The following is a 23,722-nucleotide window of genomic DNA, read 5'->3' as shown; positions in this document are numbered from 1 at the left end:
GGCAATGGTGGGTTTATAACATGGAATGTTGTGTAATCACCGTACAGCAATGGTGGATTTATAACATGGAATGTTGTGTAATCACCGTACAGCAATGGTGGGTTTATAACATGGAATGTTGTGTAATCACCGTACGGCAATGGTGGATTTATAACATGGAATGTTGTGTAATCACCGTACGGCAATGGTGGGTTTATAACATAGAATGTTGTGTAATCACCGTACATCAATGGTGGGTTTTCATATGACAGATTTACTGCTTCCTGCATCCCACCAATCTGGATCTTATCAAGCCATGTATTTATAAGCTGATAGGACTGACTCACAATGAAAATGTGGAACAGGTTTATTGAATTTACTTCTCTATAAAGAAATTACATATTTTCTGTATGCAGACTTCTAACAGACAGTTTGAATTCTCAGCTTTTTCAAATATACTGAATGTCAAATATTCACAATTTGTTTCTAAATTCCACCAATGAAAATATTTTAGATCATTTGTTAACTGTCGGGTGTACCATTTACAAATATAAAATATTCTGCAAAACTCTGTATGCCATGGAAATGGTGACAGCATAGCCAATGGCCCAGCTGAGGGCACGGCTAGGCTGGGGAAGTGGCGTTAAATAGGCGATAGTGTGGAAGATTCTCGAACCGGCGAATATTCGGAAATGCAGCAAAGCTGTGAAGAGATCTGGATTAGACAGAACGTACACCAGACCAATCCCAACGAAAGGAATGATATTCTCGATGTCATTCAGGTGGCACCTGTAAATACAAACAGAGATCAGATTATTTTCTGGAATAAGGTGCAGGAACAAAGTGTTTTCATTCATTAGACATGTAGGGGTCTAGGTCAGTTTAAACAGCCGGCCGACCTGCCGCAGCAGGAGGGGCAGATTGCTGCCTGTATTATATTGTGACAGATAAATCTCAAGAATTTTACTGAAAGTAAAATCGGCAGGACTGGTGGTATTTTTTTGTTTAACCTTCGCTGCTTTCCTTAGTTTGATAAATTGGTCTCTTTCTCTCCGCAGTTTGCTGTCATATTGAGGAAAGGCCTTACACAACGGTTTAATGTCTTTTCAAATAAATACCAGGAGCCTCCAGTATAACCTGTTTAGTAGCAGAATATTTTCCACAACCCAAAAAAGAAAACGAACGGGCTTCTTGTTGGGAACTGATTTATAAGAGGTGAGTTTATTGGAACTTTTACTAATGTCTCTCACAGAGCACTAAAACCCTGACTGCAATCGTGAATCCAGACGCTATTTCCACAAAGAAGCTCAATGCAAACCTTCTCATCTTTAACGTGTCATAAAAACACAGGACAGACATCACACACAGCTACAGTCTACTCCATGCATTCATTCATTGACACTAAACACAGGAACTCAGTCAGTGAGGACTGAAAGACAGATAAAGAAATGGTTCTGATAAAATACCATTTACACTAGACGGCATTGTGGAATAGGTTTACATCAATGGCTCAGACGGTGTAAATAACGCAAGAGACATTTTATGTAATAATGTACTGTATATTTTACATTTGATGGATTTCATTATGTTATATCAGTCTAGATGATCCCAGAGTGGTCAATCGGATCTATATCAGTTTTGTTTAGCAGTTGCTGTTCTGGAGTACAGTTTCCAAGTAGTGATGATTGGCTATTTGGAGCTCTCACATACCTTTATTCATTTATAATTATATTTAGTGGTTTAGTCGCTCATCTGTATGTGACGCAGCCCTCCACCCCCCACCCCCACCCCCCTCCCCCTTTCATAGATTTATTATCCATCCCATTTTCAGTTACATTTTATGTCGTGTTTCTCTTGTTATTAAAGCATAATGTTACCTATTACTGTGGAATGTTACCATTTTATCTCATTAGAAAAGTAATGGGTTTCACTTTTCATTCTGAAATCAGGTATTGAGGTGGCACAATGTATTCAGGAACAGGTGCTAGGGAATAAAAGGAACAGCTTGAAACCAACTATGGAGGAGCACGAGGGGAAATTTGCTTCAAACATCAGACTTCCGTTTCATGAGCAAACTTCCTTCAAATCTCTCAGGTATGAAGGCTGTCTGAGGGACAGTTAACTCCTGAGACCAGCCAGCGAGGGGTACAAGAGACAGAATACCCCCCTGAAACAAGCCAGTGAGGGGTACAAGAGACAGAATACCCCCTGAAACCAGCCAGCGAGGGGTTTAAGAGACAGAATACTCCCTGAAAGCAGCCAGTGAGGGGTACAAGAGACAGAATACTCCCTGAAACAAGCCAGTGAGGGGTACAAGAGACAGAATACCCCCTGAAACAAGCCAGTGAGGGGTACAAGAGACAGAATACCCCCTGAAACCAGCCAGCGAGGGGTTTAAGAGACATAATACTCCCTGAAAGCAGCCAGTGAGGGGTACAAGAGACAGAATACTCCCTGAAACAAGCCAGTGAGGGGTACAAGAGACAGAATACCCCCTGAAACAAGCCAGTGAGGGGTACAAGAGACAGAATACCCCCTGAAACCAGCCAGCGAGGGGTTTAAGAGACAGAATACTCCCTGAAAGCAGCCAGTGAGGGGTACAAGAGACAGAATACCCCCTGAAACCAGCCAGTGAGGGGTACAAGAGACAGAATACCCCCTGAACCCAGCCAGTGAGGGGTACAAGTGACAGAATACCCCCTGAAACCAGCCAGTGAGGGGTACAAGAGATATAATACCCCCTGAAACCAGCCAGTGAGGGGTACAAGAGATATAATACCCCCTGAAACCAGCCAGTGAGGGGTACAAGAGACAGAATACCCCCTGAAACCAGCCAGTTAGGGGTACAAGAGACAGAATACCCCCTGAAACCAGCCAGTTAGGGGTACAAGAGACAGAATACCCCCTGAAACCAGCCAGTGAGGGGTACAATAGACACTCTTTATAAAACACATCATATAAAATATGATATAAATATTCCAAATAAAACACACCATACAGATTCTAAACGTGTAAGCTGTCAGTAGTGTCTTATCTTTCGATTACTTGTGATCAGATATCCACATTCAATAATTGTATTTATTTGTCAGAATATGTTAGCCCCTTGTAAATGATAATAATGACACCTTAGCTGAGTGTTGCTGCCCTCTAGTGGCCAGAATAGCAAAAATAACTAATTTGTTACAAATTAACTGTTTGTTGGCCCCTTGTAAATTATAATAATGATAATAATGACACCTTATACCAGTGTGTTACAAACAAGCATCCTAATTGGAAATGTGTTGCTGCCCTCTAGTGGCCAGAATAGCAAAAATAACTAATTTGTTACAAATTAACTGTTTGTTGGCCAGTTAAAGCGCAGCTAGTTAGATTTTTATAAAACCGGTTACACTTGACACTGTCAGCCAATGTCTCAGCTCGGTACAGCCTGACAGTCCCTCTGAGTCTCTGGTTGTATAGATCAGCCGATGCCCTGTCTGGACGTTTTGGTTGCTTGTCTGGGGTGGTCATCAGATGTGGCCATGGGGGTCCTGGGTGCCGCTGGGCTTGTCCGGAGATGGTCTTGCGGCCCTGCTGGGCATTGGATACGCTTGTCTGCTTTTGGCGTCTGTCTTCCGCTGGGTATTGCAGTCTGTGAACTCCGGCCCTGGGGTCTCCTTAGTGGGCCCAAGTTCAGTCCTCCAGAGGAGCGTCTGGATCTGTGGTCTGTCATTTGTGCCCTTCTGCCCTGGCGCTGTACGGGAGCTGGTGCTCTTGTGCCACGAGCCTGGGTTCCGTAGTGGCCCAGGGTCTTCCCTGTCGGGATGTTGCGGTGGGTGTTTTTCTCCGATTTCAGTCGGTTACCTCTTGTCCCTTTCCGCCGGTGTAGTTGGCACCTATGAGGTGTTGCCCCTATTGCTCCCAGCCCGGGAGGGCCCCCATCTCAGGGGTTTTTCACTTGGTGCTCTGTGATGCCCCGAGGAGGTTTCACAGGTCTCCCCACACCTTGGGCTGTGTGCTTCGCCGGTTTCATGCTGTTTGGCCCTACTGACAGCATGTGTGCCTGTAGCTTGGCCCAGAAACAGTCAAAGATTTTACTGATTGAGTCTCTTGCATGGGCATTGTTGCCTTGTCTGGCGGGCTGTTCCATGTCTCTCATGCTGAATGCGCTTGTGTCTGCCATCTTGGGTGCCCCAGCTCCCACCTTGCTTGAAGGGGTTGCAGGCATACTCATGTGGTGCAGAGTGTGGGGCTCCCCCACCGGTCCATGGGGGAGGGGGAGTATATTATTCACGCTTGCAGCTGTTTGCCTTTCCTCGCCTCCTCCCGAGTTGGGCCTCACTCTGCCGTTGCGGTGCTTGATCATCCCGGGCATCGGGTTTGGTGTCGGCAGGCATCCTCTGTGTCGTGGGCACAATGGTAGGAGGATTTTAGCTCTGTAGCTCGGAAGGTAGGCATTATCAGCCCCCGTGTGGCAGGAGCTCCTGCTGCACACGTCTTGCCAGTTCGCTGATTAGGCTCCGAAGTCTCCAAGGGCCACCTATACCTCTCTTGGTGCAACAGGGAGTTATGGGTCTGGTTAATTAAAACCTCAGCAGGGTGAAAGAGACCAAGTCCCAGTCAGAAAAGGAGGCACAATCTCTACAGCTGCAGGGCTCCCCTTAAGACATTTCATTCTACTGAACAGGCCTCCATAACCAATCATTTAAAACCCCTACCTACAAACATTCTCATATTATTATTCAAAGACCGTCTTTAGTGATAATCTAAATTGATTTATGGATGATTTGGTTTTGTTTCTGTTTGAATGTTCTATGTGCTATACTTGTTTGTTTTTATATGCGTTATCTAACCATACTAAATTGTGTTCCAATCTATGGTTGGCAAATAACAACAAAAACGTGTGGTATCATATTCAACGAAATAAAGAATTCTAAAAAAAAAAAAAAAAAATCTGAAAAAAATGATTTCCTTTCAAAACTTGAAAGGATTATTATATAATGACATTATGTTCCTGGTTATTGCATTAAAAAAAACCTCCAATAAAAATTTGATTTTGAAAAAGTAAACGATATGTAATCAAACTATTTCTGCCAAAAAAGATGAAAGAAAAAAAAACCTGGCAAATAATTGCAAAAGCTGAACACATGCTCATCTTCTTGTGATTTACTATGAAGGACAATTAATAAAAAGAAAAACTCTGATATCCTATTAGTTAAATATGTCAAACTTTACACGCCCTCCTTACAAACACACAGCCCCCCCTTACACACACAGCTCCCCCTGCTCCCAATATAAAAATTGAAACCCATACATACACTGCACCCCTCTCACACACGCACTACCCCTCCATACACATACTGCACCCCTCTCACACACGCACTACCCCTCCATACACATACTGCGACCCTCACACACACACACTACAGCCCCTATCCTAGCAGACACTGGGTAAGTTATCAAACGTTTTTTTAAACAGTTTGACTGCTTACTCTGGGAGGGCACCACAGCAAATCCTGGCACCAAAACCACTACAGAGAGCTTTAGTGGTTATTGTGCCTGGATTGTTTCTTAAAATGATCTGCCAGTGCCGCTCCTGAGATTAGCTTCTGGATCCGCTACTGGTGTGGAGTGGGCGGGGTTCTGATGTCCCTTCCTGCCATGTAGTGGGCGGGGTTCTGTTGTCACTTCCTGCCATGGAGTGGGCTGGACTCTGATGTCAGTTCCTGCAGTACGGAGCACTCCCTGTATACCAGCTGCTGGTGTGGAGTGGGCGGGGCTCGGATGTCACTTCCTGCCATGAAGTGGGCTGGGCTCTGATGTCAGTTCCTGCAGTACGGAGCACTCCCCTGTATGTGTGTGAGAGGCTGTGTGTGGAGTGGGTGAGGCTCTGATGTCACTTCCTGCCATGGAGTGGGCTGGGCTCTGATGACAGTTCCTGCAGTACGGAGCACTCCCTGTATACCAGCTGCTGGTGTGGAGTGGGCGGGGCTCGGATGTCACTTCCTGCCATGGAGTGGGCTGGGCTCTGATGTCAGTTCCTGCAGTACGGAGCACTCCCTGTATACCAGCTGCTGGTGTGGAGTGGGCGGGGCTCGGATGTCACTTCCTGCCATGGAGTGGGCTGGGCTCTGATGTCAGTTCCTGCAGTACGGAGCACTCCCTGCATACCAGCTACTGGTCTGGAGTGGGCGGGGCTCTGATGTCAGTTCCTGCAGTACGGAGCACTCCCTGCATACCAGCTACTGGTCTGGAGTGGGCGGGGCTCTGATGTCACTTCCTGCCATGGAGTGGACAGGGCTCTGATGTCACTTCCTGCCGTTGAGTGGGCGGGGCTCTGATGTCAGTTCCTGCAGTACGGAGCACTCCCCTGTATGTGTGTGAGAGGCTGTGTGTGGAGTGGGTGAGGCTCTGATGTCCCTTCCTGCAGTACTCCCTGTATACCAGCTGGCAGGGTAAGCAGTGTGAGAGGCTGTGTGTGGAATGGGCGGGGCTCTGATGTCACTTCCTGCAGTACGCAGTACTCCCTGTATACCCGCTGGCAGGGTAAGCAGTGTGAGAGGCTATGGGTGATGTGGGCAGGGCTCTGATGTCACTTCCTGCCATGGAGTGGGCGGGGCTCTGATGTCAGTTCCTGCAGTACGGAGCACTCCCTGTATACCAGCCGGCAGGGTAAGCAGTGTGAGAGGCTGTGTGTAGAGTGGACGGGGCTCTGATGTCAGATCCTGTAGTACGGAGCACTCCCCTGTATACCAGCCGGCAGGGTAAGCAGTGTGAGAGGCTGTGTGTGAAATGGGCAGGGCTATGATGTCACTTCCTGCAGTACGGAGCACTCCCTGTATACCAGCCGGCAAGTAAGCAGTGTGAGAGGCTGTGTGTGGAGGGGGCGGGGCTCTGATGTCAGTTCCTGTAGTACGGAGCACTCCCTGTATACCCGCTGGCAGGGTAAGCAGTGTGAGAGGCTATGGGTGAAGTGGGCGGGGCTCTGATGTCACTTCCTGACTTGGAGTGTGCGGGGCTCTGATGTCAGTTCCTGCAGTATGAAGCAGGGTAAGCAGTGAGAGGCTGTGGGTGGAGTGGGCGGGGCTCTGATGTCAGTTCCTGCAGTGATGAGCACTCCCTGTATACCAGCCGGCAGGGTAAGCAGTGTGAGAGGCTATGGGTGGAGTGGGCGGGGCTCTGATGTAACTTCCTGTCATGGAGTGGGCGGGGCTCTGATGTCAGTTCCTGCAGTGATGAGCACTCCCTGTATACCAGCCGGCAGGGTAAGCAGTGTGAGAGGCTATAGGTGTAGTGGGCGGGGCTCTGATGTCAGATCCTGTAGTACGGAGCACTCCCTGTATACCAGCCGGCAGGGTAAGGAGTGTGAGAGGCTGTGTGTCAAGGGGGCGGGGCTCTGATGTCAGATCCTGCAGTATGGAGCACTCTAGGAGGAGAGGATACGGTTGTTGATAGTACAACCCAGGAGGAGAGGAGAAGGTTTCATCAGTACAGTCCAGGAGGAGAGGAGAAAGTTGTTGCTAGTACAGCCCAGGAGGAGAGGCTCAGTTCCATATTGTTCCTGTAACAATCTCTCTTTATACAGGAAAGGTAAAGTTGAGCTTTTGCACCCTGGCTCCTTCATGCATTCACACTGGGGGTGGGATTCTCATACATATGAATTTAGGCTGTGGATACTTAATTCTCTATGTGTATCACATAGGTATGGAGATGACAATTTTGGCATTTAGCAGGCAGGGGAAGTGGATCCCTCTAGCCCTGGGATAAATCAAAAGAGCTTGGCCTGAGAGCCGCAGTTGCCTTTGTAAAGGCAATAACTGTAAGCAGAGCTGCTTTGGAATAGGCAGAGGGGACGATACCTGCCTGAAAAAAGGCTGCAGTGGAATAGGCAGAGGGGACGATACCTGCCTGGAAAAAGGGCTGCAGTGGAAAAGGCAGAGGGGACGATACCTACCTGGAAAAGGGCTGCAGCAGAATAGGTAGAGGGGACGATACCTGCCTGGAAAAAGGGATGCAGTGGAATAGGCAGAGGTGACGATACCTGCCTGGAAGGAGAGCTGCAGAGGAATAGGCAGAGGGGACGATACCTGCCTGGAAAAGGGCTGCAGCAGAATAGGCAGAGGGGACGATACCTACCAAGTGGACTTGGCAAAGTTACCCAGCCGGGGGACAGGGGGCTCAGTCACCGTTAATGTTAGTACAGCCCAAAAGAGAGGAAAAGATGAATGTTACTACAGTACAGGAGGAGAAAACAAATGTATGAAATGTAAATCTGGTTCTGATCTTGTGACTGGTCCAGTTAGAATTTATTAGGATTTACGCTGCATATCACGCGTAGGTTTTCTGGAGCCCAGGAAAAGCCACTGTGTTCTCTGGTTTCTTATGGAAGCAGTGTGTGCTGGTAAGACCGATCCACCAGCTGGCATGTTTACCACAATGCCAAAAAAATAAAAAATTGCTGCCATGATCTTGTAAAGTGACCTGTGAATAGCTTAGAAATGTGATATCCCCCCAGTCCAATAACTTGTAAACAAGACATGCTTTACATAGAGATCAGGAGCATCATATAATACCTGCGAACTCGTTCGACATCTGGGTCAGTCCTCACAAATTTCTTGGGATCTCCACCTTTGCTACTCGATATTGCATCCTCAGGGTTGGCAAAAACCTTCACAACAAGAGGTACATAGAATGATATTTTAAAGCCCAAAACAGTTCTACTAATTCTAAGAGTGTTCTAATCTTTTTAATATTTTGGGGTACTGTGCCATTGTAGTGGCTTAATAAGGCATGGTCATATGATGTGACCAACTCAATGTATTTTAATTTGAGATGATTACAGTAATGTTATGTACTCTTAGACAGACAGAAACAAATTATATTTGGATTATAAGTATGTTGTCCTATAACCTTTCCCTGAAAACTGTTGTATATGAAGGAGCCTGGTATCTAGCACTTGAAATAATAATATATTATGAGGTACATGCAGGTCCAGAACCCATGCACACAGGATATAGATGGCTTGATCAGACAATCATTGCCTGACAGCGAGTGCATGGGCTCAATAAACACCTCGGAAATTGCTCTTGGAAGAAATACATTTTGGCTGAAATGTTGTAATTGAGAAAAGTAAGCACTGCGTTGAAATACTGAGAAATCACCTCTAGAGGGCAGCGCTCGCCGTGCAGATTAAACTAAATGCCACCAATTAAAATAAATACCATTAAGCACCACAGGTAATGTGTACAAAGCAGGGCTGAACTTCCTAATCCAAAGAGCGACATGAGTGAATGCCCTTATCGCACATATCATTAACATGAATACAAGCCATTTCCGGGGCGTACAACACATTTCACTTTGATGTATTCAGATTCTTACCTTTCTTGTTAGTCTGAAGAAAGCAGTGATCACACTCATCACCATCATTTTTAGGAGCACGATGGTCACATACGTGCCGTAGGCTCGTACGACGTCACTATCAGCAAGCTGCTCAATGCCACCCATTTCTACCAGTCTGTCCAATGATAGAACACAAAGAAAAATAAACCATGTGTATCACCTTTCAAATCGCATTAATGTCTTATATTCACAGTAAAGCAATAAAAATCCCTTTATTTTAACCTGGAAACATATCTTACTAACAGATATTATTAAATAGGGGTCTTCGTGATCAGCTGAGAGATGAGAACTTCTCTACTTCTTTTATATAGTTATGTTATAGTTATGTTAAAGATTGTTATATAGCCACCTGGCAGACGAAGTGTTAATGCTACCGGACGCTTTGTACAGCTGGTCCCACAGACAGAGTAATTGGCCCTGTAGGGAGCAGTATCCTCTAAAATAATCCGTCCCTTTCAGAGCAGGAAGCCACTCCCTGTTGATTACATTATAACTATACATTAGATTTCCCAGTAATTTTATTTAAAGGAGAAAGACAGGGGCCGGAGTCTGGACGTCGAACGGAGCAGAAGTGTCTGCCACGAGCTCCGGCCGAGCGGGCAAAAACAGGGCAAAAAGCGGGGGGCAATATGGCCCAAAGTTTGACACGGGTGCATCACCCACGTCAGGGGTGCCCCGCTGACTCAACGGACTCCACCCCGGGGCCTGTCGGGGCCGAGAGCGTGAAACTCCAGGCACGGCCTACAGGGGCGGGGGAGAGGCGACCGCTCTCCTTTGCACCGAGGCCCTCCAGAGACCCATCTTCAGTCTACCCTCCCTCCCCCTCTGGCAGGTGGGGGATATCCCGGTCCCCATTGGACGCACCAGCAGGGTCGAAAGGCGGACACACGACGGCCAGGAGCAACGGACCTAAACAGCACCACCAAGATGGCCGCCCATAAAGGAACTCGAGAGCAGAGCGCCCAGACAAAGCTGTCCCCATCAACACGGGAAACTTTTGACTGGCTATGAAAATCTTTCTTGGGAATACTGCAAAGTAGAGGAGCTACATTCCGCTATGCAGAAACCCTGGTGGCCTTGTGGATCTGACCGGCGAAAAGACGCAGCCACTACAGGCACACACCAAGAGAATCAAAAGCGGCAGCCCGGCGGCGCAGATACCTGCAGTCCACAAAGCGGGAAAAAGCACCATGTTTCCGAGATGCAGGTACCCGCCGGCAACCACACAAAATGGAGCCCTCACCACAAGCGACACCAACAAAGTCCTCACCAAGCCAGCTTCCCGGTGCTCGGCACAGCATGACCCGGCTCCCTGCGACCACGGCCACAAAGCGAGAGAGAGTGGCTGCACGGCGAGTGACCTCCCCACAAGCTGGGAATTGGGTGATGAACGGCGAAGACCTAAAATGCCTGATGGCATACCACGGCGATGCTGCTGGCAAAGTGGACACTGCAAACCATATTCAATAGGGTGGACTCCTGCTCCTAATTGACTGGTACAGTCTGATGTACACTTATACAATTACACAGCGGATTACTAGTTCAGCTCATACACGAAGTCAGATTATAAAGCAATACTACTTTAATTATAAGCATGACTTAGCAATGTATAAGCATAAAAATTTACAGTAGCATTTTAAGTCTAGCCACTGTTACACTGCGTTTAAATGAATGCTCACCCGAGCTGTACTAGCACCGTCAGCCAGATTGGCAACGTCTTAAGCTTTGGTATTAACCTCATGTCATTCCATGAGCATTTACTATTATTTTATGATTTTCAAAGCGCTACAGAGGCATATCTTTAACCCCTTAAGGACACATGACATGTGTGACATGTCGTGATTCCCTTTTATTCCAGAAGTTTGGTCCTTAAGGGGTTAAAGGGACACTGTAGGCACCCAGACCACTTCTGCTCATTGGAATGGTCTGGGTGCCAACTCCCACTACCCTTAACCCTGCAAGTGTAATTATTGCAGTTTTTCATAAACTGCAATAATTACATTGCAGGGTTAACTCCACCTCTAGTGGCTGTCTACTAGACAGCCACTAGAGGTCACTTCCTAGTTTCTAGCACAGGTTTCCTGTGCTAGAGCGTCGCTGGACATCCTCACGCTGTGTGAGGACCTCCAGCGTCGCTCTATTCCCCATAGAAAAGCATTGAAATGTTTTTTCAATGCTTTCCTATGGGGAGACGTAATGCGCATGCGCGGCATTTCCGCGGATGCGCATTAGGTCTCCTCGGCCGGTGGGAGAGCGTCGCGGAGGCGGAGACAGCGGCGAGGGACATCGCTGCTGTCCCAGGTAAGTCACTGAAGGGGTTTTCACCCCTTCAGTAACCGGGGATTGGGGGGTGGGAGGGAGAGGGACCCTCCAGTGCCAGAAAAACGGATCGTTTTTCTGGCACTGGAGTTTCCCTTTAACCAACCAGCCTGCTTCATATGATATACTGATACCTTTGCTAGCTTCACATATAGTTAATCTAATCGTTGGACCCTAAATGCCTATATGTCACACTACAACCAAGTGTGATAAAGTGAAGGCAGAGGCCTTCTAACCCCAGGGGAAGTACGTGTAGTTTTTGTGTTGCACAACACAAAGCTTTGTTTAGTTATGGGCCCCTGGGGTGGAGTATTTGGAGAGGACGGTGGGCCAATGCTCCACTCCACAGTTTAGTAGTTTTCTTGGGAGACAAAGATCCAGGCCAGGGTTTTTGTACAGTCTCCAACCCACTACTCAGCTGCAGATGATCAGCTGTAGCAGTGGGAATAAACCACTCCCTGCTAGGCAGGTACAGGGGGATTGCTGGATTCCTCTCAGGAAGCAGGTAGGAGAGGGTGTTCTCTCCAGTAAGAGAGTCAAGGAGTCAAGGAGACTAGGCACTGGGAGTGCTGGCTTGAGGCACTGGGAGTGCTGGCTTGGAGCACTAGGAGTGCTGAGAAGAAGCAGTCAAGGCTGGCTTGGAGCACTGGAGTGCTGAGAGCAGACAAATACACTAGGTTGGTGAAACCCACACATTTTGTTATAGTTTAACCCCTGATAGATAGGGAATCTGATGTGAGTTAGTGCTCAGACGAGCTAGGCTTTTTGTTGTAGGGATTTGTGTTACATCATTGCATTTATGTTTCGTTTGCTGCTGCCTGATGTGTAAATTTACAAATAAAGTTGCCGGGATTATAAGAAAATAAAAGGACTGTGCATATTTTGCCCTAGAGGACCGTGCTATCTACTAACAAGGATCACACAAGCTACACACCTATAATCTTAAGCGCACGTAGCATTGTTTCATGCATGTCTAGTTTAGCATGTTATACCACAACAACTTTGTTTAAGAGCTTGATATCTTCATATATTATAAAAATGTGCTGTCTAAAATGCTACACTGTGAAATGTTATGGAAATGCCTGTGGATGCTGTCGTGGCTCTACACGCTTGTTGTCAGTTTATGCACAAGAAAAATAAAGAATTAAAAAAAAAAAGAGAGAAAGACAGTGTAAGCACCATAATCACTTAATTGTAGTGCAGTGATTTGAAAGGATACATATTGCCCTTTGTAGCTGCCTTGCATAGAAACATAGAAACATAGAATGTGACGGCAGATAAGAACCATTCGGCCCATCTAGTCTGCCCAGTTTTCTAAATGCTTTCATTAGTCCCTGGCCTTATCTTATAGTTAGGATAGCCTTATGCCTATCCCACGCATGCTTAAACTCCTTTACTGTGTTAACCTCTACCACTTCAGCTGGAAGGCTATTCCATGCATCCACTACCCTCTCAGTAAAGTAATACTTCCTGATATTATTTTTAAACCTTTGTCCCTCTAATTTAAGACTATGTCCTCTTGTTGTGGTAGTTTTTCTTCTTTTAAATATAGTCTCCTCCTTTACTGTGTTGATTCCCTTTATGTATTTAAATGTTTCTATCATATCCCCCCTGTCTCGTCTTTCCTCCATGCTATACATGTTAAGATCCTTTAACCTTTCCTGGTAAGTTTTATCCTGCAATCCATGAACCAGTTTAGTAGCCCTTCTTTGAACTCTCTCTAAGGTATCAATATCCTTCTGAAGATACGGTCTCCAGTACTGTGTACAATACTCCAAGTGAGGTCTCACCAGTGTTCTGTACAATGGCATGAGCACTTCCCTCTTTCTACTGCTAATACCTCTCCCTATACTACCAAGCATTCTGCTAGCATTTCCTGCTGCTCTATTACATTGTCTGCCTACCTTTAAGTCCTCAGAAAGAATCACCCCTGGGGGCGTGTCTTGGCCACCATCTTAGATGGCCACGTTTTAGAGAGGCTCCTGGACAAGGGGGGCAATTTCACTCAAAAAGTGCCAATTTCAACTGTAATGTAGAAATTCTAATTATAACTACTAATAGCTGATGAGAGTCTTAATATGGAGAAACAGAAGAAAACTGAAAAATCCGTACCTGTAATGAAGAAAACAGGAGCAGGCGCTGCTGGGGTGAGTAAAGGTTCCCAGGCTCACTCCCCTGCTTCCAAATCCGGCTCGCGGCTGGTTTCGCCGCTTAAAATCTCGTTGGTGGCGCCGGGGAAATCCCTCCCCACCTTTCTCCCGGTCTCCCATACCAAAACGTATGCCTGTGCGGCCGCGACCCGCTCGCAGCATCCAGAGAGCGGCGGGACTGCGGCCGCACTAGCCGACACCTCTCTGTGCGGCTCAGAGTGCTCCGAGCACTCACAACAAAGATGGCTGCCAGACCAGACATTGTGTATTCTACTCCCAAGATGGCCACTGTCACCTCCAATATGGCTACCACCACATTTATAGCAGCGACTTACAACCCTAATATGCTACCTGAATTGGCAGATGATCTGCCACCGTCAGCTGGCATGATAATACAACTCATTAAAGATTTGAGAGTCGATCTGAAAAACGACTTTAAGAAAGACTTTGACACTTTATATGGAGCCATGGAGGGCATTAATCAGCGAACGGAAATAATAGAGAATAGATTGCACTCTCAAGAGCAATCTCACCTGGATCTGGTTGAAACTGTAAAATAGCTTCAGAAGCAAGTACACCAACAAGCGGAAAAGTTAGCGGACGCTGAGGATAGAAGTAGGCGTAATAACCTAAGGATCAGGGGGATCCCTGAAAATATAGACTCTCTGGAATTACAAAGTTATTTCCAGGCAATGGTGAAGTCAGCTCTACCAACTGCTAAAAATACGGATCTGCTACTGGACCGCATCCAACCTAAACCCGGTAATGCGCCTGCGGCTGCACCCAAAGATGTGATAGTGAGATTTCACTATTACCACATTAAAGAGGAATTTCTGCGTGCAGTGCGCACGTCGGGTCTCACGGGGAACTACAGCGGTATGAAGGTCTTCCAAGACTTCTCTGCCCAAACAATGAGGCGACGCAGAGAATTTCAACTTTTTACCGCGGATCTAAGACGAAGAGGGATAAGATATAGATGGGGATTCCCGGTTAAAGTCCTTTTCCGCATGGATGGCAGGAATTTCATAATCACGTTGCCTGAGGAAGGAATGGAACTCATCCAATCCATGAATAAAAGTCAGGTATCGCCTCATAGACTCTCGCAATCTACTCCTCTGCAGGCCAGCAAGAGAAGCAAATCGGACACTTCCTGAGTTTCCAGTTCATAGAGCTACAGTCTTCATTTTCCACGGTCGTAAATCGTTCGACACTTCAAGTTAAGGCTTTCGAGTCCTGCTCCAGTCTGGAGATTTAGCGGGATTACTTTGAATCTTGACTTGTTTCTCCTCGTTATGACTGTCCTTGGAGTCTGCACACCAACGAATATTTGATATGCGACTTAACGGTTTATTTCAGAAACCGATTTGACCATTTAAATCTTTCCAATTTTTTTACAATCAATATTATTTTATGGTCCTTTTTTTTTTTTTTTTATATCATTTCATATTTAATTTTATTTTTTTTATTGTTCTGTGATTTTTGTCCTTTCAAATGTCATATTTTATAGTTGCCTCTTTTTGTTTTATTTTTTTTATTTATTTATTTATTTTTTGTTTTGTTTTTTGTTTATTTATATTGCTCCCCTTGTATCCAGCAGCCGTCTCTCCCCCCAACCTGGGCCTAATACCCTGAGATGGAGAAACTTTTTTTGCTCTCCCTCATGGCCCTTTTTCACTGTTTGTTTATTTCCCCTGATAGGGGTATATACCCAAGTTTTTTGTACCCCGTTGATATTTTTATTTTTCTATTTTCTTTGACCATCCATCCTTTAAAATTTGGTAGAAATGTTTCCAGATCACAAATCACAGAAATACCTCATACAAAAATGCATATTATGTGGCATCAGCGACTTGCACAAATTCGTTCATTTATTCCTGTACACACATGTACACAACTTGAGTTTGTTGTGACAGTATTGTTGGATGTTTCTTTATTGGAAGGCGGTTGTTCGGACTCTCACAAAGTTGAATGTTATTTTACTCTTTATCAAGCATTGCTGTTCCATAAATTATGGTTTTAAAATATATGTCATTTAATGTGAGAGGCCTGAACACCGCCCACAAAAGACGCTTACTATTCAAAGAAGCGAAAGCCAACAAATCAGATGTCATCTGTGTACAGGAAACGCATTTTAAAAATGATAAAAAACATAAGATTATGTCAAAGCTTTTCCCAGTCCAATATCATAGCACTTATAAATCCAAGTCTAGAGGTACATTGATTTTCTTCCACAGGAATGTAGCATGTTCGACGAACAAAGTAATGACGGATGATGACGGGAGGTATTTAATATGGATAGGTTCACTTAATACTATTGAATATACTATAGTGAACATGTATTTTCCCAACACCGGTCAGTTGCAGTTCTTTAGGAAATTGATGGACTTAGTGAATGAGAATGTGAGAGGAAGCTTGGTAATGTGTGGCAACACGAATTTTGTTATGAATTGGATAACGCTAGGGAAGACCGTGATCAACAGCATCGAGGGGACAGCGACAGATTAGCAAACAAATGTTCCAGATACATGATTGAATGTGGTTTATATGATTCCTGGAGACTGATGCATGAGAATGAAAGAGATTTTACGTATTATTCTGTCTCTAAAAATATGTATTCCAGGCTGGACAGGTTTATGGTCCAGGGCGCTTTAATCCCGCATATCTTGAAATCTGATATCTTAGACATTAACTGGTCTGACCATGCTCCAATCATAATGCATATTGACGAAATTGTTTCTTCAGCCCCGAATAGAACCTGGAAATTAGGCGATTATTTATTAAACGATGTTGTGAACAGATCATTGACGGAGAAAGCCTTGAGCGATTATTTTTTGGAAAATGCCTCACCCAAGGTTCCTGACGAGGTGTCTTGGAATGCGCATAAGGCTGTGTTAAGAGGTAATTTTATTTCTCGAGCGTCTCACCTGAAGAAACTTAATAGCAATAATTTAAGAACATTGGAAAAAGAACTGTACAATTTGAACCAGGCTAATAAATTTGGTCCCTCGTCTTCCCTATCAGCAATGATAGGAGAAATTAAGGCTAAAATTAACAAAATTAATTTAGATTGTACATCTCTTATGGTGAGACGTCTCAGGAAAACATTTTACTTAAAAGGCAACAGGGCCTCTACTCTTTTGGCATCCAATCTCCGGCATGTGAATGCACAATCAAAAATAGCGTATTTACTTGATGATCAGGGGCGAAAAGTGTTTCATCCTACTAAAATCAGTGACATGTTTGCAGAGTATTATAGTAAACTTTATAATTTAGAATGTGATTCGAACCTTACCCAGCCTTCTGCAACAACCATTGATAAATTCTTAGACAGAGTGACATTGCCTCGGCTGTCTCCAGGACACTTAGAAAGCTTAGAATGTGAAATATCAGCAAAAGAGATAGCTGAGGCGATCAAACTTATGCCATCCGGAAAAGCCCCTGGTCCCGATGGATTCACTATTTTATATTATAAAACTTTTCAAGAAATTTTAATTCCCCACATGACCAAATTATTCAACTCCTATAAGTCCGGGGGAATGATGCCAGAGGAGTCCTTGTGCGCACGAATAGTCACCTTGCCAAAACCGGGAAAAACTCCTGATAGATGCCACAATTTTAGACCCATTTCTCTAATCAATAATGACTCAAAGATTTATTCTAAAGTTCTCGCAAATAGATTAACCAAATTAATCCCATTGCTAATAAATAAGGATCAAGTGGGTTTTGTAAAGGATAGACAGGCGCCCGACGGGACTAGAAGATTCATAAACTTGATTCAGCATATCAATATGACCAAAACGCCTTCATTGCTTCTATCTCTAGACGCAGAGAAGGCGTTTGACAGGATACATTGGGGATATTTATGGAGAACGTTAGAAAGATTCAACATACCATCATCCTTTATCACAGCAATTAAGGCGCTATATTGTGCACCTTCCGACCATGTCTCAGCTTCCGGTTTCACATCCAAAACTTTTTCTCTAACCAGTGGGACGAGACAGGGGTGCCCTTTATCTCCAATTCTATTTGTTTTAGCAATAGAACCCCTGGCTGAACTAATTAGAACAACCCCACAAATTGTAGGAATTGTTGTTAAAGAATCCGTTCACAAAATTGGCCTGTTTGCAGACGATATAATTCTAGCTGTCAAAAACCCAAAAGAATCTTTGAGCCACCTCAAAGACATTTTAACTCAATTTGGCGAGATATCGTACTACAAATTAAATGAGTCTAAGTCTCAGGCCCTTCCATTTCATTTAAAAAATTCGGAAACCACTGCCCTTAAGAAATTATATTTATTTGATTGGAGAGCTGACTATATGGAATATCTTGGCATTAATTTATGCAAAAATTTGGTAAATATGCATAATCACAACTTGAGGAAAGCATGGTCGGACCTACAAAAGGAGATGGAGAGATGGGGCGGAATGGAACTTTCATGGTTGGGGAGGGTCGCATCTATTAAAATGACGATACTACCAAAAATTCTATATTTTTTTAGGACCATCCCTTTGTCCATCCCATTATAATTTTTTAATAAAGTTCACTCGACAATGATGAAGTTCATCTGGGGGAACAAACCTGCCCGAGTAAGGCTCACTTCCCTGCAACACCACAAATCGAATGGCGGTATCGGTGTTCCCGATATACGCCTATTTTAATGCTGGATGGTTATTCTTTTCCATTTCCAAGTTCCCCTTCCCTTCCTACCCCTAATACAATGTTTATATTCTTGTTGTTATACAAATATGTAAAACTTTAATAAAAATTATTTGAAAAGAAATAATCACCCTAAATCCCTTTCCTCAGATGTTGAGGTTAGGAGTCTATCAAATATTCTGTACTCTGCCCTTGGGTTTTTACGTCCAAGATGCATTATCTTGCACTTATCCACATTAAATGTCAGTTGCCACAACTCTGACCATTTTTCTAGTTTACCTAAATCATTTGGCTTATCCCTCCTGGAACATCAACCCTGTTACATATCTTAGTATCATCCGCAAAAAGACACACCTTACCATCAAAACCTTCTGCAATATCACTAATAAAAATATTAAAGAGAACGGGTCCAAGTACAGATCCCTGAGGTACCCACTGGTGACAAGGCCAAGCTTCGAATATACTCCATTGACTACAACCCTCTGTTGCCTGTCACTCAGCCACTGCCTTACCCATTCAACAATATTGGAATCCAAACTCAAAGATTGTAGTTTGTTGATAAGCCTTCTATGTGCAACAGTGTCAAAATCCTTACTGAAATCTAGGTAAGCAATGTCTACTGCACCACCCTGATCTATAATTTTAGTTACCCAATCAAAAAAATCAATAAGATTAGTTTGGCATGATCTCCCTGAGGTAAACCCATGTTGTCTCTGATCTTGAAATCCATGTGTTTTTCGATGTTCAACAATCCTATCGTTTAACATGGTTTCCATTACTTTCCCTACTACTGAAGTAAGGCTTACTGGCCTATAGTAGCAGCTGACAATTGGGCTGTTTCTGAGATTCAGCACTATTTTCATATGATGCAATCCCATCACCCCTGTGGCTGTCGAACAGAGAGCCAGTCGGGGTCCACAGACTAAAATAGATGATCTAATTTATTCTATATTACTTCCCGTGCAGGTATGCATTGAATTTCAGTCAGACGCTGAGTGCGTGTCCAGTCCTTTGGATTGTTGGCCCACAGCGTTAGCTGTGCATGCATTGTACATTCACAAAGCTTCTCGGTTAGCAGCAAGAAAGTCTCTTTAACCCCTTAGTGACCAGACCGCTTTTACATTTTCCTACCATTTGGGACCAGGACTGTTTTTACATTTCTGCGGTGTTTGTGTTTAGCTGTAATTTTCCTCTTACTCATTTACTGTACCCACACATATTATATACCGTCTTTCTCTACATTAAATTATCTTTCTAAAGATACTAATATTTTCATCATATCATATAATTTACTAGAAAAAAATTAGAAAAAAACAGATGACATATTTTTAACCTCCCTGGCGGTATGATTATGTCAGGAATTTTGTGCCAAAAGCGGTACCATTTTTTTGCATTTGAATTACCCGCCCAGTTCCGCCCCCATGTCAGGCATGTCAATCAAATTTTAATTAATCAAATCACATAATTACGTTAAAAGATTATTTAAATATACACGTAGAATTTTAATATATGCATTTATAGGTATTTAAATTCTACGTGTATACTAATGTAATCTTTTATGTAATTATATGTATATATATATATATATATATATATATTTGCAGTTATTTGTATTTTATATATATATATAGATTGTCATTCTAAGTGTATTTTGTTACCGATATATATATATATATTAATAACAAAATACAGTTAGAATGAAATTACATATGCATATATAATTTATATTAAATTTTGTTTCAATATTTTATTTATTTATTTTATTATTTTATTTATTTATTATTTTAATTATACGTATTTATATATAATATATATGTACATCTATTATATATATATAATATATATACATATTATATATGTAACGTCATTCTAAGTGTATTTTAATATTAATATATACTTATATTAATATTAAAATACACTTTGTATGACGTTACACACATATAATATGTATATATATTATATTTATAATATATATACATATTATATATATATAAAAATATATTTAATTTATTTTTACACTTGTCTTTTATTTATTTTTTTTATACTTCCCACCAGCAGGGGGACTGTCTGATATTTCAAACAGTCCCCCTGCTGGCAGATCCACAGCCAGCTATAGAGGGCCATGTGATCGCTCTTTGAGAGCGATCACATGGCCCCCGGGGGCCTGATTTGTCGTGGGAGGGCTGCCTGGGCTGTGAGGCAGTCCTCCCGAAGCGGATCGCGGCGGAGGTAAGTAAATCTTACCTCCGGGGGCTCTGTTATCTACCCCGAGCGTGACTCGGGGTTACCGCTTCTGGCAGCGAAAATTAACCCCGACTCACGCTCTGGAATACCGCCAGGGAGGTTAAGAAACACACTTTTTCGAACTTTGACTCCCAAAATATGCTACGCATCTACAACTGCCAAAAAACACCCGTGCTAAATAGTTTCTAAATTTTGTCCTGAGTTTAGAAATACCCAATGTTAACATGTTCTTAGTTTTTTTGGAAAGTTATAGGGCTATAGGGACAAGTAGCACTTTGCTATTTCCAAACAATTTTTGTTTTCAAAATGAATGCAAGTTACATTGTAACAGTGATATCGGTCAGGAATCCCTGAATAACCCTTCACATGTATATATTTTTTAAAAGAAGACAACTTATGGTATTAAATTTGAGGTATTTTGACTCTTTTCATGCAACCATTTTACTACCGAGTAAAACAGTATCCCCCATGTACAGGTGTTAGGGTGTCTTGGAAAGTTACAGGGTTAAATATAGTGCTAGCAAATTATATTCTCTGGACTTTCGGCCTGGGTTGTCAGGCAGGTCCCCCAAATTGCAATCAATAAAATGACTTAAAGGGACACTATAGTCCCTGAACAACTTTAGCTTAATGAAGCAGTTTTGGTGTATAGTACATGCCCCTGCAGCCTCACTGCTCAATCCTCTGCCATTTAGGAGTTAAATCCCTTTGTTTATGAACCCTAGTCACACCTCCCTGCATGTGACTTGCACAGCCTTCCATAAACACTTCCTGTAAAGAGAGCCCTATTTAGGCTTTCTTTATTGCACGTTCTGTTTAATTAAGATTTTCTTATCCCCTGCAATGTTAATAGCTTGCTAGACCCTGCAAGAGCCTCCTGTATGTGATTAAAGTTCAATTTAGAGATTGAGATACAATTATTTAAGGTAAATTACATCTGTTTGAAAGTGAAACCAGTTTTTGTTTTTTTTCATGCAGGCTCTGTCAGTCATAGCCAGGGGAGGTGTGGCTAGGGCTGCATAAACAGAAACAAAGTGATTTAACTCCTAAATGACAGTGAATTGAGCAGTGAAATTGCAGGGGAATGATCTATACACTAAAACTGCTTTATTTAGCTAAAGTAATTTAGGTGACTATAGTGTTCCTTTAATTATGTAAAAATATTACATAAATATGCACGCACAATTGAAATATATATACATATTTATATATTTGAACTCGACATGTATATTTATGTAATTATGCATATTTCATATTATTTTATATATTTATAAATGCATAGAAATATATATTTTAATTCTAAGTGTATATATATATATATATAATCAAAATACAGTTAGAATAAAATTATATATTTATATATATATATAAAAAATTTTTTATTATTTTTACTTTTTTAAATTTATTTTTAATTGATTATTTCTTTTTTATTATATATATATATATATATATATATACCGAATATTGGGGTACTTTGACTTAGTTGGCAGGCTTATGCAATGTATGATCATATAATGTAACTAAATCCCCATAATGTTTTCATCCCCATCCCTCATTCATCTTAATAAAGGTGAGGTAATCTAGACTTTTTTGACCTAGGCGACTTCTCTTCTCAGTGACAATACCTCCTGCTGCACTGAAGGTCCTTTCTGACCGGACACTTGAAGCGAGCCAGGCCAGAAGTTCTATCGCAAATTGGGATAGCTCAGGCCACAGGTCAAGCCTGCACACCCAGTAGTCAAGGGGTTCATCACTCCTCAGAGTGTCGATATCTGCAGTTAAGGCGAGGTAGTCTGCTACCTGTCAGTCGAGTCGTTCTCTGAGGGTGGATCCCGAAGGGCTGTGGCGATGCGTAGGACGTAAAAAGCTCCGCATGTCCTCCATCAACAACACGTCTTTAAAGCGTCCTGTCCTTGCCGGCGTGGTCATGGGAGGAGGAGGATTACTTTCACCTCTTCCCCTGTTAGATTCCCGTTGTGCTGTGACATCACCCTTATACGCTGTGTAAAGCATACTTTTTAATTTATTTTGCAAATGCTGCATCCTTTCCGACTTGTTGTAATTTGGTAACATTTCAGCCACTTTCTGCTTATACCAGGGGGTCTAGTAGCGTGGACACCCAGTACAGGTCGTTCTCCTTCAGCCTTTTTATACGAGGGTCCCTCAACAGGCAGGACAGCATGAAAGACCCCATTTGCCAAGGTTGAATGCCGAGCTACTCATTTCCCATTCCTCCTCCTCAGTGATCTCAATGAAGGTATGTTCTATGTTCTTCCCCCCAGCCACGTACAACACCACGGGTACCAGATAGGTGACAACGAGCACCCTGGGATGCCTGTTGTGGTTGGTCTTCCTCCTCCTCCTCAAAGCCACATTCCTCCTCTGACTCCTCTTCCTCACAATCCTCTTCCAGCGTTGCCGCAGGTCCAGCAAGCGATGCTGATAAGGCTGTTTCTGGTGGTGATGGTGACCACAACTCTTCCTCTTCACGCTCATCTACGGCCTGATCCAGCACTCGCAGGGCACGCTCCAGGAAGAAAACAAATGGTATGATGTCGCTGATGGTGCCTTCGTTGCGACTGACTAGGTTTGTCACCTCCTCAAAAGGACGCATGAGCCTACAGGCATTGCGCATGGGCATCCAGTAACGTAGCAAAAAAAATCCCAGCTCCCCAGAGGCTGTCCTAGCACCCCGGTCATACAAATATTCATTAACGGCTTTTTCTTGTTGGAGCAGGCGGTCGAACATTAGGAGTGTTGAATTTCAATGTGTCGGGCTGTTGCAAATCAAGCGCCTCAATGGCATGTTGTTTCACCGCTGGATATCTGCAAAGTGCGCCATGGCCGTGTAGGAACGCCTGAAATGGCCACACACCTTCCTGGCCTGAATCAGGACGTCCTATAAGCTTGTGTACTTATGCACAAAGCGTTGTACGATCAGATTACACACATGTGCCATGCACGGCACATGTGTCAACTTGCCCAACTTCAAT

The 23,722-nt window shown here is 43.5% G+C and overlaps 1 protein-coding gene across 1 annotated transcript in view; it reads right to left on the bottom strand.

Moving 5' to 3' along the window:
• Positions 1 to 486: 486 nt before the first annotated feature.
• Positions 487 to 23,722, bottom strand: part of MGST1 (microsomal glutathione S-transferase 1) — a 30,439-nt gene continuing 7,203 nt past the window's right edge. Inside the window, exons 2-4 of the mRNA XM_063445033.1 lie at positions 9,337 to 9,472; positions 8,532 to 8,626; positions 487 to 768 (exon numbers count right to left, since the gene is read on the bottom strand). Of these exons, the coding sequence (XP_063301103.1) occupies positions 522 to 768; positions 8,532 to 8,626; positions 9,337 to 9,462 (468 nt within the window). The 5' untranslated portion in view covers positions 9,463 to 9,472 and the 3' untranslated portion in view covers positions 487 to 521. The remainder of the gene's footprint in view (positions 769 to 8,531; positions 8,627 to 9,336; positions 9,473 to 23,722) is intronic.

Source organism: Pelobates fuscus, chromosome 3 (genome assembly GCF_036172605.1).
Source record: "Pelobates fuscus isolate aPelFus1 chromosome 3, aPelFus1.pri, whole genome shotgun sequence".
NCBI classification, from domain to species: domain Eukaryota; kingdom Metazoa; phylum Chordata; class Amphibia; order Anura; family Pelobatidae; genus Pelobates; species Pelobates fuscus.
This window is presented reverse-complemented; position numbering and strand designations above follow the sequence as displayed.